The sequence below is a fragment of the Drosophila grimshawi genome, unplaced genomic scaffold (genome assembly GCF_018153295.1).
Source record: "Drosophila grimshawi isolate 15287-2541.00 unplaced genomic scaffold, ASM1815329v1 contig_848, whole genome shotgun sequence".
Classification (NCBI taxonomy): Eukaryota; Metazoa; Arthropoda; class Insecta; order Diptera; family Drosophilidae; genus Drosophila; species Drosophila grimshawi.
In genome coordinates this window covers 7,202,831-7,220,990 of record NW_025063692.1, presented here as the reverse complement: position 1 = coordinate 7,220,990, position 18,160 = coordinate 7,202,831, and the positions used below count along the sequence as shown (strand labels likewise).

At 40.9% G+C, this 18,160-nt stretch overlaps 1 protein-coding gene and 1 non-coding gene across 4 annotated transcripts in view; one reads left to right on the top strand and one right to left on the bottom strand.

Annotated features, from left to right (window-relative positions):
• Positions 1-256: 256 nt before the first annotated feature.
• The window catches only part of LOC6565774 (dopamine D2-like receptor), a 37,175-nt gene continuing 19,271 nt past the window's right edge, over positions 257-18,160 (top strand). For all 3 annotated transcript variants that reach the window (XM_043216209.1, XM_043216210.1, XM_043216208.1), the window contains exons 1-3: positions 257-333; positions 8,040-9,408; positions 10,071-10,261. In XM_043216209.1, the coding sequence (XP_043072144.1) occupies positions 259-333; positions 8,040-9,408; positions 10,071-10,261 (1,635 nt within the window). In that variant the 5' untranslated portion in view covers positions 257-258. The remainder of the gene's footprint in view (positions 334-8,039; positions 9,409-10,070; positions 10,262-18,160) is intronic.
• Positions 2,990-3,061, bottom strand: Trnap-cgg. Its single transcript has one exon. It is a non-coding gene; the product is annotated as a tRNA-Pro (tRNA).

Below are 18,160 nucleotides of genomic sequence, written 5' to 3'. Positions count from 1 at the left end.
TCAACGCGCTTGATGTCGATGTCGATGTCGATGTCGATGACGATGACGATGATAATGAATATAGAACGATATGATGGAGGCACTCTGAATTGAAAGCATAAAAAAACACAAGCACACACATACGTACATTTGTATATACATACATACATACATACATACGAAAAGAGGAATCTGACAATGGACTAGTTTAGGCGGAGAGGGGTTTGGGGTGGGTGGGTTCTGATTGCTGGTGGGTGCTTGTATTTTTAGTGGCTTCTAATGAAGTTACCAGGAGCGGCAGCAGGCAGCAGGCAGCGGGCAGCGATCCCTCCCGGGCTGAAAAAGACGAATGCTGTAAGTGGGTTTGCTTTGTGGGTGGGGAAGGGGAAGTGGTGGAGGTGGGAGTGGGTTTAGCTGTGGTGGTTGCGCCGAGCAGCAGCATCAGTTGTCTAGGACCCTCATTTATTTTCACTTTAATCAAAGCGAATGGCAGGGACAGCAGACAAGAGGCCGGAGCGGGAGGCAGTAGGCAGGAGGCTGCAGGCACCGTTGGTGGTGCAGGACGCAGGCTGGTCCAACGTTTGCTGAACAAATTTTTGCTACCATGCCCAAAAAGAATTGTAAAGCGTAAAATAACAAAGACAAGGAAGAGCAAAAGTAAAAGCAGCAGCAGCGAGGCCAAAAGTGTATTGGTAGTTGTAATTTTACACGTTATCCCTTCTGCCTGTGTACGTGTGTGTGTGTGTGTGTGTGTGTGTGTGTGTGCAGGAGTGGCAAGGAACGAGGCTAAACAAAAGCAACACAGCACAGGCCCAGGCCTGAGCAGAGCAGTAGAGATTTTCCAGGCAGCCAAATGAAAAAGTAAGCTAATTAGTTAATGAAAGATATTTTCCTTTGTCTACTCTCGGTACACACTTCACCTAACCCTCCCCTCTCCGCACCCGGTTTCAAAACAGGGCGTTTGCGGCCCACACTGAGCGAAAATTACTCAAAATGGCAGTTGTGGCGATCTGCTGCCTGAATATGTTTTGTGGTTCATAACTTGACTAAGCCCTTACAACCATCTCTCTTGTTCGCTCTCTCTCCGTCTCTCCCTCTCTCTCTCTCTCTCTTCCTCTTCCTCTCTATCTTGAGGCATTGCCTAGCTTAAGTTTGTCGCCACAAATGAGCTCAGTGTATGTCGCAATGCTTAATTTTATGCATAAGGCTCAGCTATCGCATGTTCATTGTCCGGCAATTTTGACCTTTTTTTTCTGGTTTTTTTTTCACTCTTCCCACAATTTCGAAGGCATCGCTGCGAACAGCTCTACTCCCCAAGCAGCCCCCTGTTTATGGCTGCCACGTCAATCGTGTTAGCCTTTGTTTGGCAATTCTGCCGTTCGCTGTTCATTTTCTGCTACTTTCTTTGTGCCAACAGTAGCGGCAGCAATGCTGCTGCATAATTCCGGAACTTCTTTCCACTCGCTGCTCTCTCTCTCTCTCTCTCTCTCTCTCTCTCTCTCTCTCTCTCTTTCTCTCTATGTCTCTACAGTCCAAATCTACCCCTAACCCACTCGCAGGCTCACTCCTCTGCTCCTGCTGCTGCTGCTGCTGCTCACTTGCGTGGTCTGCACCCCTTTTGTATTGCAAAATGTTTTGCTTGAATAAATTATAAGCTTAACTGGCACCGAGACTCCCCGTCTTCAATCCATATACCGTCGCTGTTTATTCCCTATTTTCAAAGTGGCACTGCTCCAATAAATTATTGAATATATGTATATTTTATATTGCATTTATCCTTTATCTAGCTTCTTTTTTTCTAATCATCCATGAGGGAATTACCTTTTTCTTGCAGCATTCTGAGTCCTTGTTGCATGCCACGCTACAATAGCAGTCAACATATGCACTCCACATTCCTCTGTTAGATTAGAATCCCATTCCTTAATTAGTTATTCTCGCTTCATTAGTTGGCAAAACGAATCGATTTAAGTCCATAGTAGAATGTCAAAGTCAAATATACACTGATAAAAGTTATTGTCAAGTCGGAGAATATTTTCTTTGTTCTATCTATTTCCATACATATTTATTACCACGCAATATTACTTAATGTTCACATTAATTTGATGAAAAATCGTTATTTTTTTTCATTTAGGATTGTTTTTTTTATCTGCTACTATTCTATAATTCTTACGTTTCAGCTGAGTTTCCATCCATTTCATTCCTGGCTTATTCGCTGTATTTCAAGCGATCGATTTTTGGCGTGGTTTAAGGAGCGATAGCGCATTGACCAAGTCGAGGCAGTGCGAGGGAGAGAGCAATCTTTATTGTCTTTTACTTTTTTTTTGGTGTCATTGATATGTGCTTATTTTTATTAAATTGATTATAAGGCTTATGCTTTAAAATCGTGGCAAAAAGTGGCACAGAAAATTGAGCGTGCAATTTGATTTTTCCTTTCAAGAATTCTCCAACAGACAATGGCTCAAACAGCAGCATATATAATCTATATATATATAAATATATATATATATATATAAATATATATATATATATATGTATAAATATATATATATATGTATAAAAGGGCTAAGGATAAATGGGGCGTAGCAGACAACAACAGCCAGAGCTCATATGGGCAAATATGTGTACACGCTTAAATATAATATATATACATTATATATATATATATATATAAATATATATAGAAGCGATATGGACGCGACGCGAATGCTGCCGACGACGACACTTCTGGTTCATTGAAGCATAAGAAATTCTCGAATGAATCGCTCCGTTGACGCTTGAGTAGACTTGAAGCGATAAGCGCTTTTTGCCCCATATACAAAAATATATATTTTGTTCTAGTCGCGCATCCGTTTACACTGCACACACACACACACATACACACAACGTGTGCACAGTGTTAGCTAAATGCAAAAAAGAATATATCAAAAAAAAAATATATACACCAAAAAAAAAAAATGGGCAAAGACGAAGGGGCGAGTGTCCGTCCGTCCACCCCGTCCGTCCGACCGGTGGGCTCGTCCGGGAGTTGAACCCGGGACCTCTCGCACCCGAAGCGAGAATCATACCCCTAGACCAACGAGCCGTTCTGGACGCACTTCGCTGATTGAGGCATTTCAATATAGAACCAAACAGAGAAGGCGTGAGAGAGAGAGAGAGAGAGAGAGAGAGAGAGAGACAGAGAGAGAGAAAGTCTGAGAGAGAGCGAGAAAGAGAGAGAGAGATATAGCGAATGTCAGATCGTTTTTGCAATAGTTTTTGCGTATGCGCAACGCATCTGTTATACAATTTATCTATGGTCTGGCGTATTACTCATACGCACCGTTTGCCCGCTTGAAAGTTAACGCATAAATATCAATTGTTCGCACGTTTGACGCCCGGGGGGAGACGACGACTCATACAAATGGAAATAACCAAACGTCATGCTGACTCACGTTGCCCACATGACGAACAACAACAACAAGAACAGCAGCAGCAACAACAATACACACACAACACAGAACACACAATAAAATGTTTGGCCCTATGTCAAAAAAGTGGACAACCGCATTCAGCGTCGATACGTGGCCCTGTTCAAGGTGTCACTCCCGTGGCGCTGCTATTGCCCACTAAACCTCACGCACAAACCTCCCCCCAACTAGCTCAAGCTGCCCCCAACCCGCGGACTTGTGTTTATTGACAGTTGTCAGGTATTTTTTGAGAAGGGCGCTTAAACTTTGCCATTCATTACCTTTTGAGTCATTGCTTTATTGCTGATGATACTCGCACTTGGCGTTAGCTGCAAACACACGTACAAACACACACACACACACACACACACACACACACACACATACACGTGTGTCATAGGAATGTGCTAGAGGACATTGAGTTAACCGAAAGCAAAGCAGCAGCAGCATCCAATGCCATAAAATTTATCAAGCGACAGCTGTTGCACACACACACACAGAGATACACACATACACACACACACACACACAAGCGAATGGGGGCGGAATACTCGAATGTGCCTGTGGGCATTATGTGTCCCAGTTGCATGCAACGCAGCGCTAACTAAATCGGAAACCAATTTGCTTTTCGCAGCTAACCGCTCAGCCATGTGTGTGTGTGTGTGTGTGTGTGTGTGTGTGTGTGGCAACTCAATGGGAATTGCTAAGCTATAAGCGTGCGATGACGTCACACGTCATCATAAATAAATATCGAAATACGACGCAATGCAGCAAAATGAGACCAAAAATATTACAAATTAATTGCTAACAAATGCCAAAGGGCCAAGGCAATGGAACTTATTCGTGGCAATATTACCTGCAACTTTGCAGCTTTGCAACTTTGGGCCACGGCCACACTGAAGGCACACCGAAAAGCATATTTTTGTGTTATTTTCTTTTTTTCTTTGTTGCTTCAGTGTTACTTTGCCTTTTGCTGACACCAAAAGTTTTCTCAATTGTTTGGCTATATTTTGTGGTGGCCGCTCTTGTTTCTAGTTGCCTGTGCAGGTGTGTGTGTGTGTTGTATGTGTGTGTGAGTTGTGTGTGTTGTGTGTTGTGTGTGTGTGTGTTGTGTATGGATGTGTGCGTGTGCTTAGTGCTAATTCGCGTGCCTTGGTGTCGCCAATAATTATACTTGCTGATTTATTGAGTGTCGTGGCTATTGTGCCGAGGCAGTAGCGGAAGTCCTGCTCCAAAAATTCAATATCCTTGTCGCCACGCATCTACTGGATATTGTGAATGAGTCGCCATTGTGATTGCAGCAAGGGATGGAGATTCAAATTTGTTTGCTTTGAATTTGTGTATAGAATATTAGACTTGATAGGATATATTTTCTATACATCAAATAATTGTATATACGAGTATATAATAGTATAATGTTATAACATTAAATCTCAAATTTATTCTTGATTTTCCCAATTTACGCTTTTTATATCTGCAAAAAATAGAGTTAAATACTTTTGGCTAAATGCTAATGCCACTTTGTGCATTGCACTCAGACAGGTCTTGAGTATATCAAATATATTTATGGGATTTGGCAGTTGCCAAGGACGAACCTGAGGGCGAAGCCAAAGCAGTTCCATCATAATGCCATTAGTGTGCCTATAATGCTGATTAGTATGACAGAGACAAAGCAATCTCAGGCAACAGCAACAACAACAAACAAGTCCAAAATTATGTGGTCGCATGCCATTTAGCCTTTTTGTGGTTCTTCAATGGAATAGGATACGGATGGTCGGTTACGGATGGTGTGCCAGCGACAGGAAATGACACCCTCACCCCCTCTCACCACCTCTCACCACACACTCTAAGTCTCAGTCTCAGTCTCAGTCTCACTGTCAGCTGCTTAGCCAAAGCTGAGGTTGATTGCCGCCTTTAAGTAGTGGCACCTCTTCACCCACAAACGGATGGAGGGACTGGACAGGGATTGTATGGATTGCGTGCGGTCCTCGCATATTCAAAATCATCGCTCAAGCGAAAGTGAAATTAATTACACGACTTGAGTTCTGTTCGGTTCTGTTCTGTTCTGTTCTGTTCAGTCCAGTTCAGCTCAGTGCCAAGTTGAATTGTGCTGAGTCCTCGGCATTGTCGGTTCTTATTGCCACTTGCTGGCGTAATTAATGAAAAGGGCAACCAAATCGCGAGAGCACACACACACACAAACACACACACACACTATGATTGGGGGTCTTTTTCTTGGTGTATTTAAGATTTTCGCCTGGTTTTTCCCATTGTGCAACTATTCGTGCTTTTCTCAGTTTCTTTTGCGTCTTGCTTGAGCCAAAATTTCATTAGAGCCAACAATTTGCTCATTTCTTTATTTTGGGTCTGGCAGCTGGCACGAATTTTGAGTGGCACGTATCTGTGGTAAAGGCAACGGTATCCACTATCTTGTCTCATCTGCATCTGAGCCACAACGAGCCCCAACTGTTATACATATAGATATACATATACAAATACATATACATAGCACGCGCATCACTACACGTTTACGATCACATTAAGTGCGTATTTGACAAGATATTCTGACACTTGGATGTTGTGGAATTAACTACAGCCTCGATGCCATCTTGAGTCTAACTTGAGTCTATACCAAAGGAGTCTTTTCTTAAAGTAAGCAAAATTATTTGCTTTACTACTAGTTGTATATTTTCTAGTATTCATTTTGGCTAATTTATATTTACGCCATACAACTTGATTTACATTATCTTCAGCTTCTTCAGCTGATTTCACATGTTGTCAAATCAGAAAAATTCAAAAAATGCACACTCATCTTCGCAAATTATTTGAATTTTCTTCTTTTTTTTTTGTGGAGCCACGCCTAATCAATATAGAAAATATAAACTTATTGGTAATATTCAGAGGCAAATATTTTACTTTCCAAATAAATTAGCATAAAGATGAATCTAAACCAGGAAAAATGAGAAGAAAAAATGGAAATTAATGTTCGATTAGCAAAATTGAGTTTATCTGCTAATTTCAAGTTTTTACTCAAGTCCTCCTAAGCCAGAGGACAATTAAATGACAGGATGCGACAAATCGACTTAATTCGGGTGAATAAAGCTAATTTGTCAAACGTTTTAAATGCTTCGAACATCGATATGAGGCAATGTCACACTCGAAAGGTGGCCAATTTGAATTGCCTCATTTGGTTTTAGAGTGGTGAGATTCGATCAGAAAACTTTACTTGAGTGGACTTTGGCTTGGAACTTGGAACTTGGAACTGAACCGATTAAGCTGAGCCAAGGCGCATTCGTTTCACATTTCTCGAAGGTGCTCAGTCGATGCTTGCTCTGATTAGAACACAACGAGCCATCTCTTAATTATGGGCCAATGACCAAGAGGGCTTTAATCAGCGCCAATTGGCAAATACAAAAGCGAAAATTGCAAAGTGTCTACACCAGCAGCAGGAATGGAACAGTGGCAGGAGAAGGACCAGGAGAAGGAGCAGGAGAAGGAGAAGGAGACGGAGCAGAAGCAGTAGAAGCAGTTCAAGCAGGACAGAGCAAGCAAATAGACGATAGCAGACTCTCATTCTCAAACTGAGGGGAAAGTTGGATGGTTGGGTTGATTGGTGGATGGCTTGGTGGTTGGGTGGTTGGGTGGTAGTCAGCTGGTAAGGCGACACACCAAAACCTTTTGCTAACTTAATTAAATTATAACATTTTCGCTGGCGCTTTTTGTAGAATAATTGGCAATAAATTGATTAAAGAGTTAATTAAATGTGCGGGGGGCCGCCAAAGTACATAGATGGATAGATAATTGCATTGGCGCAAAGGGCACCATAATTTGGGGCAACTGTGTGTGCGTATGTGTGTGTGTGTGTGTGTGTGTGTGTGTGTGTGTGTGTGTGCTGCGATTTAAGTGCAATTTCAATCACACTTTTGCAGAGCGCCTCCAGCTGTGTGCCCTGCACTTGATATTTACGCTTTTACAACAACTTATTTGCAGTTGGCAAAAATGATTTAAAATTTAATAATGATTTAAATTTAAGCAGACAGAAAAATAAAACCAGAATTCTTATACAGCTGGACGGTAAAATACTTGGGAATTTTCATAATATTTAAATATCAAGATATTAATTTGTAGGTATACTGAAATTGTTTCTTAGTGAAAATCAGAAGTGGCTTAAGAAGTCAAAGAGACTTTCGGTAAAAGTCCATATTGAGCAGGACAGTGATCAACTAATATCAATATTAACCTCTTAGGTAAAGATTTTCCTTTCAAAATTTGCATAGCCACATCAGTTGGACGGTCTCAAAACTTCTTTACAAATGCTCTTAAGTCAGAAAAAAAAAAAAAAAAACATTGAAAGACATTGAAAACATATGGTGTTATTATGTAAAAGTAATCATAATCGTCATGCACATAATACGTTTGTGAAAACATTTCTTATTTATTATTTACCTTAATTTAATTAATTTATTTTTTTCAGTTATTATAATTTAGTTGAAGATAGCCATTGTCGGCTTGAACAAGCCATTTTAACTTGCATACATGTTTGTTACATTTGAGATGCAAATACAGACGGAGTACAACCAGTTGTGGTTCTTTTTGCATTCTCTCTACTTGCAGTCGGTGGCAGCATGCAGCGAGGACGTTGCCTTGGCGCACAGCGTGCAAAGTGCACCACGCTCCCCGCTCAGCCCCACTAGAGGGAGTGTGTGTGCGCGTGTGTGTTGGTCAGGCAAAGGCATGATGGTTGCAGCAGCCATTGGTCCCGTAGCAACATCGACGGGAGCAACAATTGCTAAGGCCACAAGAACAACAACAACAACGGCAACAGCGCTGGCCAGCAAGTTGCTCGGCCATTTTCATAACCGCACCACCCACGCAAATGTGGAGAGAATAACAGCGGTGCATGAAGAGGCTGTAGCAGCAGCATCAGCAGGCGGATCGGGTTCGGGAACGGGCACGGCATCAGCTGTATCGGATGGAGGGGGGAATGGAGATAGTAGCGAGAGTGTGGGCATCGCCAGCTCCTCGACACCCACCAGCTACTTGTCCCTGTATGAGGATGAGACGCAAGCGGCGGCGGCGGCGGCGGCGGCGGAGGAGGCTGGCTATGCGTTAATTGATGACATCAGCGAATGGCTGCTGAGCGCCGCCGGTGGCAATAATCTCAGCCTGAGCAGCAGCAGCAGTAGCAGCGAGACAACCCCATCCGCTGCAATCGGCCGCATGGTCAGCACCGGTTTCATTAGCCCCAATGAAACGGTCAGCTGGCTGACGCTGGACATCGCTGAGACATTGCAGAACAGCACACTGGCTAGCAGTGGCAATGGAAGTGGCAACAGCAGCAACAGTGGCGCCACCAACAGCAGCATCACCAATGATCTCGATGCGGACCCCGATGCTGATGGTGGTGGACTCTACGCGTTGCGCAACTTTGTCGAACAGCAATTGAACGGCGAATCGGGTCAGGATATTGCGCAGGATATTGCGCTCATCGATAGCGCGGAGGAGAGTGCGCTGGAGAGTGTGGCCGATGGGGATGCCGATTATGGCATTCTCGGTGGCTTCAGCGGTGCCAGCTTGGATATTGCTGATATGGATGTGGCTAGCAATGATCTCTTGCAACGCACGGCGACGACGATAACAAATCGAACGACCACCAGTGCCACGGAGGATGCCCTTTGGTTGAGTGGTGCTGCCGCCGGTAGTGCGAGTGCAACAGCTGGTACGGGTGCGGGTGCTGGTGCGGGTGCTGGTGCTGGTGCTGGTGGCAGCTCCTTCATGCTGCTGCTTGAGAACTTTAACGATTATTTTCCCAATTATAATGGCAGCAGTGTGACGGGAACCACAATCAGCACCACAACAGTCACCACGAGCAACGTTCTACTCGATCAGAACCTGACGAACCTCTACTTTGAGAACTATCGAACCAATTGCACGAATGCAACGCTGAATCTAACAACGGAATCCTGTCACGAGCTCCGAATCGGTGAGTAACTGCACATTAACAAGTCAAATTTACCAATTTTCCCATTTCCCCATTTCAATGTTCAGGGACGTAAACATTATTGTTATAATGAGTATTAGGATTTAATTTAATTATATTCTTAATCAGTGTCCGATATTGAATTGTTCATCTGCACAGTATCTTGTATAACAGTATAACATAGAGTGATCAATTCACGTTCTTTCTTGGAATAGAACCAGAGAGAGAAACGAGTAGACGCGATAAGTCGATCAATCAGTCGAATGATAAGTTTCAAGTTGTGGAATCGATTGGTAGAGTTCAAGACATGATATATATTTTATTTTTTTGGGTATGTTTTCAGATTTAAATGCAGTTTTAGTCTAGAGATCAAACCATGACTAAAACGTCAACAAAAGTTGAATATTCCACGTTTAAAGTTATGGATAAAATTAGCTTAAGTCGTACAAAAGCATAATAATATTTCAAACTCGGGATTAAAATTTAGATGTCCGCAAATAAACTCCGATCAAATAGTTCTTACTTACTTTATTTCTGACTTAGGTTGGCCTAGTTAAATCTGTTAACTTTGCAGACAGAACTTTTTGTTTACAAAATTGAACTGTTGCATACAAATATCTAAGATCTATATAACTCGTGTGATTCGTATTTTCTTCTATTTGCAGTTGATCATAATTATTGGGCGCTCATCTTGATACTGTTCCCAATCCTAACGCTATTCGGCAACATTCTGGTTATCCTGTCCGTGTGTCGCGAGCGTTCGCTGCAAACGGTTACGAATTATTTTATAGTGTCATTAGCCATAGCCGATCTGCTGGTCGCCGTAGTCGTAATGCCGTTTGCTGTTTATTTTCTGGTAAGTCTCTTAGCTTGCTTGCACCCACTAAGATATATGGCCAGCTAAGCTGCCCCTGCACCTGGCTCTGCTACTGGTTCCATTTGGCCCGGCCACGGTGTCAAAATCAAAATGCCAAATGCAAAATTGCCGGCCATTTGCGTTTAATTTTATCAAGTGTCTGGGGGCCATCTAATAAATAAACATGCACATAAATAACAGCAAGCCGAGTGCTTAAGGACTTTGGGTAGAGGGGCTTTAGTGGGTGTTGGTTATGGCAAGGCTTTTTAGTAAATTGCGGCCATTCAAGCAATAACATTCAATTTTTGGCGGCCCAATCTTATAAATCAATGTGTGCATGTATGCGTACGGAAATAAGGGGGAAAAATGGTAAATGGCAATGGCAAATCAGCAAATCGAATAAGACAGTGTGACAGAGAGAAAGTGAGAGTAAGAGAGAGAGAGAATGCGAGAGAGAGAAAGAGAGAGAGAGACCGAGAGCCAGGGAGAGAGAGAAATGCTATCTTTGCTGTCTGTGCTCACTTCCTTTGACTAAAGTCGCTGTAGCTGTCATTCCAAATGATTGATTGTGAGATTGAATGACTGACAACCTTCCCAGCCCATTTTTGTCTGTCTCTCTCTCACACTCTCTATATATCTATCTCTCTCTCTCTCTATATCCAAGCTTTAAATTGTACGTCTGAATCTGAGTTTTGCAGACAGTTCAGTTGAAGAAGAAAGATTAATAGAGAGAGTGTTTTCTCAATTTCCCTATTCAACTTTTGGTAGAATTCACACTAAATCGATTGCAACTTTGACTGCTGCATTAAAGTTATTTTATGCGTGCCAAAAAAATAAATAAATAAAGCATCACAAACTCTTGAATAAAGCAGCAGAAGGTGCCTTAAATAAATATGTAAAAATATGGTTATCCAAATGGTTTAACTTAACTGGTGAAATTTGAGTCAAAAAGCAGTTGTCAACACTGATAGGATGATGTGGCACAACATGTGCCCATGAATATGTCAGTAAACTGTTTGTCAAGACATGTCAGTTATTTCAATATTTATGCACTTTGCAAAACTGAATGCATAATTGTTGGCAGTTTTGTGACAGTTGCCAAGCTCAACGTTTGTCACGTTGTCAACAATTAATAGCGTGTTTATTTTATTCACAGTGCTGCGTGTAGTTGTGTAAATAAAACAGATAGCATATGCAAAATGTTAAATAAAAATCGGAAATTGCAATTGCAATTGCAATGGCAGATGTAAAAGCGACATTTGTTACGGGCGTGAAAAGCTGACTAGCGCCCAACATAATTAAAATGTTCGCAACTCAAATGAAATGGCAACTAAAGCCATCCGCAAAACTGACAGCAACACCTTGCACAAGAGGACGACGGGGGGACAAAATAATAAGAATTATATCGAACACTGTTGCATGTGGGCAACTAGAAATAAGTTAAAAAAGAAGAGCTTCAAATGAGTCCCTACAAAATATTATCAAGCAGAATGCGAATAATATTAACTGGAGATGGGACTAGAAATGATCACTAAAATATATTAGCATATTTGCCATCAGCAATTGGACTGAGAGAAGAAAAGCCAAGTGAGAGAGAGAGAGAGAGGGAAAGAGAGAGGGAGAGAGAGAGAGGGAAAGAGAGAGAGAGAGAGATACAGAGACAGAGACAGAAAGGGACATGGAGGTTGGGAGAAGGGAGGAAATAGAGGAGTGAACAATTAGTGTATTATAAATAAATATTGTGTGAGGGAGAGGGAAAAAGATGCTCAATCTTTAGAGAGCAATAATGAGAGAGACAGAAAAAGAGAGAGAAAGCTAATGATACACAATTATAAAGGGAGAGAGAGAAGGAGAACGACAGAGAACACACTCCTGGATGTAAACAGTTTAAATTGCTTGCTCCAAGCATATGCCAGTTGTTATTGACTAGCCACTAATATTTAAGGACACGCCCATACACCTGCACACACACACTCATACACACACTCATACACACTGGAACCCACATTTCAGTTAACGGTTAGACAGCTCATTTAATTTCAATTTCATCATTAAATTGACACTCGCTGCCCACCGCTGCCTGTCAACGGCTGACTGCCTGCTTTGTATGTTGATTTTCTAATGCCAAAAGGGACACAACACACACACACAGACACACACATAGGCGCACACAAAAAGCTACGTAGGCACGAACAGGGGCAAATTAACTTGTCATTAAATGCGCTTTGCCTTCTAATCGGACTTTGCACTTGCCTCTGTGCATGTGTCAGGTGCTAATTAAGCTGGCAGACAAGCAGAGAAACAGACAAACAGACGGACGGACCGAGTCATGTCAGCAGCAGCAGGGCATTGTATCAATTATAAGGTTCAACAACAACAAGAAGTGCCAAAAACATCGTGAGAGAACATTCACAGACTAAATTCGGTGAACATTCAAAGAACATTGCCAACACCGCCACCAGGCATCGTTGCCAAAGTGTTACAGCAACTGCGACGTGCTGAACACGTCAACACAGCAACACACACATACATATAATTGGGTTGAATAGCCAAGGGTAGGGACTACTGACATATATATAAATATATATATATAAATATATGTATTTACAGTTAATGTAAGCTTCAAGTGATATCGCTCCATATAATGGCATCATTTAATATTTAATGGTAATTCATAGATATAGTTAAATACCACATTTAGATTGTTATTCAAGAAACAAGAAATATATATATATACATATACAAAATGTATATATATATATAGTAGTATTGCTTCTCAAAACACTTAATGAAAATACGACTAACCTTGTGCTGATAATATCCAGACCTCTTTGTAATAATAATATAATTTAAAATGATGGCAAATTTCAGTTTTGAGAATCAAAAAATGGTTGGTTTCTCATCTGGGAATGTTTTAAAATACAATTATTTGCCAAATACTACACGTAGTAAATTATAACAACCCATCATAAAAATATTATTTAGGCGCAGAGAAAACTTCACTCGTAATCCACTACTAATATAATCATAAATTCAAATAAAAATTGAATACAAATAAATGGAAATATAATAAACTACGCACTTTAATCTGTTTGTTATTAAATTTTATAGCTAAACCAACTTTGAAAGTTAACTTAGTATTCAGTATTGATTGCTTATGTTTAAATAATATTCGCATAATTCTTTTATTTCTTAACATGTTTCAAAACATATGTGTTCACTACTTTAATATTGACCGCAGCTGTATAAACCTACAGTACTAGATTTAAATTATTAAATGCATTGTTCTGTTAGATTTCTTCGTGTGTATCTCATAGAGAGAAATCTGAGCATAGCTATAATTATAATGGAATGTATCTGATCACGTGTTCTAGAAGCGAACGCCATAACTAAAATATAGCGCACACAATTGCTTATCATGCCATGTGTCTGCGTGCGAGTGTGTGTGAGCGAAAGGGAGAGCAACGGAAATGATAGCATACTTTTCAGAGCGCCAACAAACGATATAAAGAAATCCGAAATACAAGCACAATTATTTAGCTCGGCCCTAGTCCATGGGCATTTGTGTTTGAAAGCACACACACACATACACACTCACACACACACACACTCACACACACGGAAAGAGGGTCAGAGAGGGTGGGAGAGAGGGAAGCTAGAGGCCCACACGTAAACACAAATGAAAATTGATTTAGTTAAGAGGATTTGCGTCAACAACAGCACAATAAGTGGGCAGTAACACGGGACATTTGGGCGTTGGGCGTTGGTGACTGTGATTGCGATTGTGACTGGGGACTGGGGACTGGGAACTGGGAACTGTGACTGGGTACTGTGACTGTGGATTGGGTGCCAGCTTGGCGTTCGGATGGGTTGGCCAAGTGTGGTTTGGGGCTAACTTTGGGTTAGGTAGTAATAGCACTTAACTCATATAAATGAGTGACTCTGTGTGTGCGAGTGTGTGTGTGTGTAAGCAGTTGACAAAGGCTGTTCCGCAGCAACCCAGGCAACCCAGGCAGCTGTAGTGTTGTGTGCAGCTCAAAAAGCAACAAGAGCACCAAGCCATTGGCCAAGCTGCTCAGCCAACAATGCGAATTATTGTTTGGGGCGCATTGCTTATGACACAGACCAACAGATAGGCAAACAAACAAACAAACAAGCAAATAGACAAACAGGCAGTCAGACAGACAGAGAAACACACAGACAGAGAGACAGTCATACTGTTAGCTGAGGCAACGACTGGCTTTGGTTCCTTCTTTCAACATGTTACTCATGCGCCATGTGGTAAAGCGTTATCTGCAATCTAGTTGCCGCTTCCAACTCGCGACTAACACACACACATGTGTGTGTGTGTGTGTTGTGGCCAGTGGTTTTCTATTTTAAGTGGTTGTATATGCCAGTTGAAAGCTTTTGTTGACATTCAAGTGCCCATTGACAGTGTAAAAGCGTGCAAAGCGTGTGAGCCTAGAGTATGGCCAAAGGATGCTGGGATGTCAGGAAGTTAGAATGCCAGGATGCCAGAGTGCCAGGCATGCTACGATGCTGAGCCAACGCTGTCACAAATGAGGCGTGGGCGTGGACAACATCCCAAAGTCAAACAATTCGTTGCCTTAAGTTCTCCTAGTGTTCATTGCCATAATCATGTCATGAGTGCATGTGTGTGTGTGTGCGTGTGTGTGCGTGTGTGTGTATGTGTGTGTGTATTTGTGCTTTACACGTGTTGGACGCTCCTAATTGCTCTTGTATGCGCCATTTGTTGTTGTTGTTGTTGCGGCTGTTGCTGCGGTTGCAAGCACCTCGCTCAGCGCTTAAGCCTCAACTTTGCCTTAAGTCCCATTGCCAGTCGACAGGAGGCAAGGATTGTGCCAGCCCAAGGTTATTTCGTAGCTTGAGTGCATGCAACACAGATACACTTAAAACAAAGAACAACAAAACTCTACATACAATTCGTCAGGTATATTTTAATAGTCAAGTTGAAGCTTCATCATTTTTGGGTGATTCTTGTCAGATCTGGGTAGATCAACAATATATCAAGGTAGGTAGGCTAAACCTTTAAAACTACTGCTATTATTGCTATCGGAAATCGGTTTTAACAGATTCTGGTTCACTTATCGATGTAAAAATAATAAATAAATAATTATATTAGACCTGCCCGAGTACTTGTATTCCACATTTGAATTATCCAGTTCTCATAGTCCTAGTACAGATGGACAAACGAATTTGACAACTTCATATATATAGAAGACATATATTTTATATTTTTAACATAATTTAAGAACTTCTTATTAATTTTCAATGAGTTCTGCTGAAAAAAAATCCTTATTGATTTAACTCCATTATTTTTCAATTGAAATTTCAGCTTAAATTTAAATTCAACGGCATTTTTGCCAACAAAGAGATTTGTTCCATAAAAAAACAAATATTTTTTTGAAATAAATTGTAGTTCTACTTAAACATTAAAATATACTTTAAATCGCGCTATATTTGGCAGCTATTTTCGTCTTCTGTAGCCAAAAGAATAAAGTTCAGCGAATAAATAAATAAACTGATTAATGTACACAAACAGGAACTCACACACACACACACACACACATACGCACATTAACACACACATATAAACACACACAGTTAGTGGCACTTGAGAGCTGGCCAAATGTAAGCGAAGCGTCAATGTACTGCCATTGGCACTGTACCTAATCCTGGCCGGATGCGTGTGCGAGTTGCTTGGAGTGGAGTTGGACGGGATTGAGGTTTGGAGTGGGGTTTGGTTGGCATTTCAGTGGTTTGGTTGTGCTCGCAGCAACTGCCACAAGTGTCCGAATAGAGCCAACAAACATATATATATATATATATATATATATATACTTAGATATTTATATATAAATATATATATATATTTTTTTTTTTGCCAGTTGGCGCATTAAATTTATTTATTTGCGCTTCAATGAAAGTAAAAAGGGTGCACAGACATACACACGCACACACAGACAGACAGACAGAGGGACAGACTGACAGAGGGACCGACGGACAGACGGATAGACGGACAGAGTTAGAGCGAAGTCAACAGCGACGTCGACAGCGGCACTTAGTCAGCATTTGGTGCAGAAAAAGGAAAAATATTTTGGCAAAAATAGTCGCGTAGTCGCCTGGCAGTGACAGCCAAGTGTCGCACTCTATAACAGCCACAGCCACAGCCACAGCTCACCGATTCCCATTCCATTTCAATTCCAATTTCACATATATATTTATATATATATATATATATATATATATTGTATATATTTTTGTCGCACTGCTTTGCGCTTATCTCTTACCCTGTGAGACCCTCTTCAAACCCTGTGTTGTCCGTGGCATTTTTATTATGCATGAGCCGAAATTATTGGATTGGATTTGTTTAGTATAAGCAGGCAGCAGAGCTAAGCAGATTCATTCATTCATTGATGGGTTGAGGAGCTAAGTGGCCAGCAGTAGCCAACGAAGGGACGAAAAAAAGATGTCAACTCAAAGCGGCGGCCGGAGTGGGTTGGGTGACCCGTTCAATTACGTCATAGCAGCTTCTTTTCTTCTTCCTTTTTTTTTCCAGCCAAAATTAGAACAATTACCAACGTCCATAAAAGGTGTCAGATTAACGTGGATGAAGTGGAATCACTGACAATGCTTTACGCAATCGATACTCTCTTTAGAGGCCAATGTTCGTTGTTGAACAATGCGATTCGTGGAAATTGAACAAAAGATCTTTGTAGTATTAGCTTTTAGTTCTTCTTTTTTTTTTTTTGTTTAGTTTTATATCAGACCTCTACCATATATCACCATGGTAATTGTGCCAAGTTTAGTGATCTAGAGTTACGGCGGTAAAAGCAAAACGTGTTGGGTGTGGCAGCTGGGACTGTATCTGGGGGGTCCAATTTAACGTAACTAAGTTTTTAGTTGAATAATACATATAATTACAGTCAAGAATCGGAATTTATCAGTAAACAACAAAACTGACAAGAATGTAATACATTTTACGTTCTCAAAACTTGGCGTATCGCACTTTGTCTATATGTTTTCTTGAAAGAACAACTTTTTACAAGCACAGTTGAGAGGGGGCGAAGCTGCCAAACGGCACCAAAGTGTTTCATTATGGCAAGCAATAAAAGCAGCATTGGCCAGCTGCAACTTGTTTAGGTTGGTTGAGTTAAGTTCCAGTTTTCAGTTTAAAGTTTTAAGTTTCAGTTTCAGCTACGGTTCGGCTAGCCGATAGCCGAGACACAGGAGAGACTGCTACAAACTGTTAACTGCAAGCAGAGTTGAGTTGAGCACAAAGTTTTTTAATTTAAGTAACCATTTAGAAGGTTGCAACAACAAGGCAACAAGGCGGCGCCACAGGGCACCGAGCTGAGCTGCCACGACATGTTCCTGTCAAAATCTGGCAATGATTTCAAATTTAAACAAACTTAACAACAACACACAGATTAAAGTTTGAACAAAACAAAAATAGAACAAGTTTATTATTTAAACATAGTTATTTAGTTAACACGAAAATGTACAAGAAGTAGAAGAAATTAAATTGAAACAAATTAAAAAATTAAATTTAATACTTAACATTCAACTAGGAGGTGTAAATAATATATTTATATTTAACATTTCTACGGTATTTAATTGTCGAATTGGTCTAACATTTGTAGCAATTAACCAAGAAAAAAGCGAAGCAGACCAATCATAAAGTCCCTTTCCAGTCGATCTATCTCAGTTAGCAAGTCTAAACCCAACCAAAATTGCGAAAATTATTAACGAATCCGGTTAGACGATTTTTTCATCAAGTTGTATTTTCATCCAGTATCAACAAAATGGGAGCAATATTTGATTAGGGTAGCGCATGGTGGCAATGAGTTGGTTAACAAGCATCTGACCTAATATATT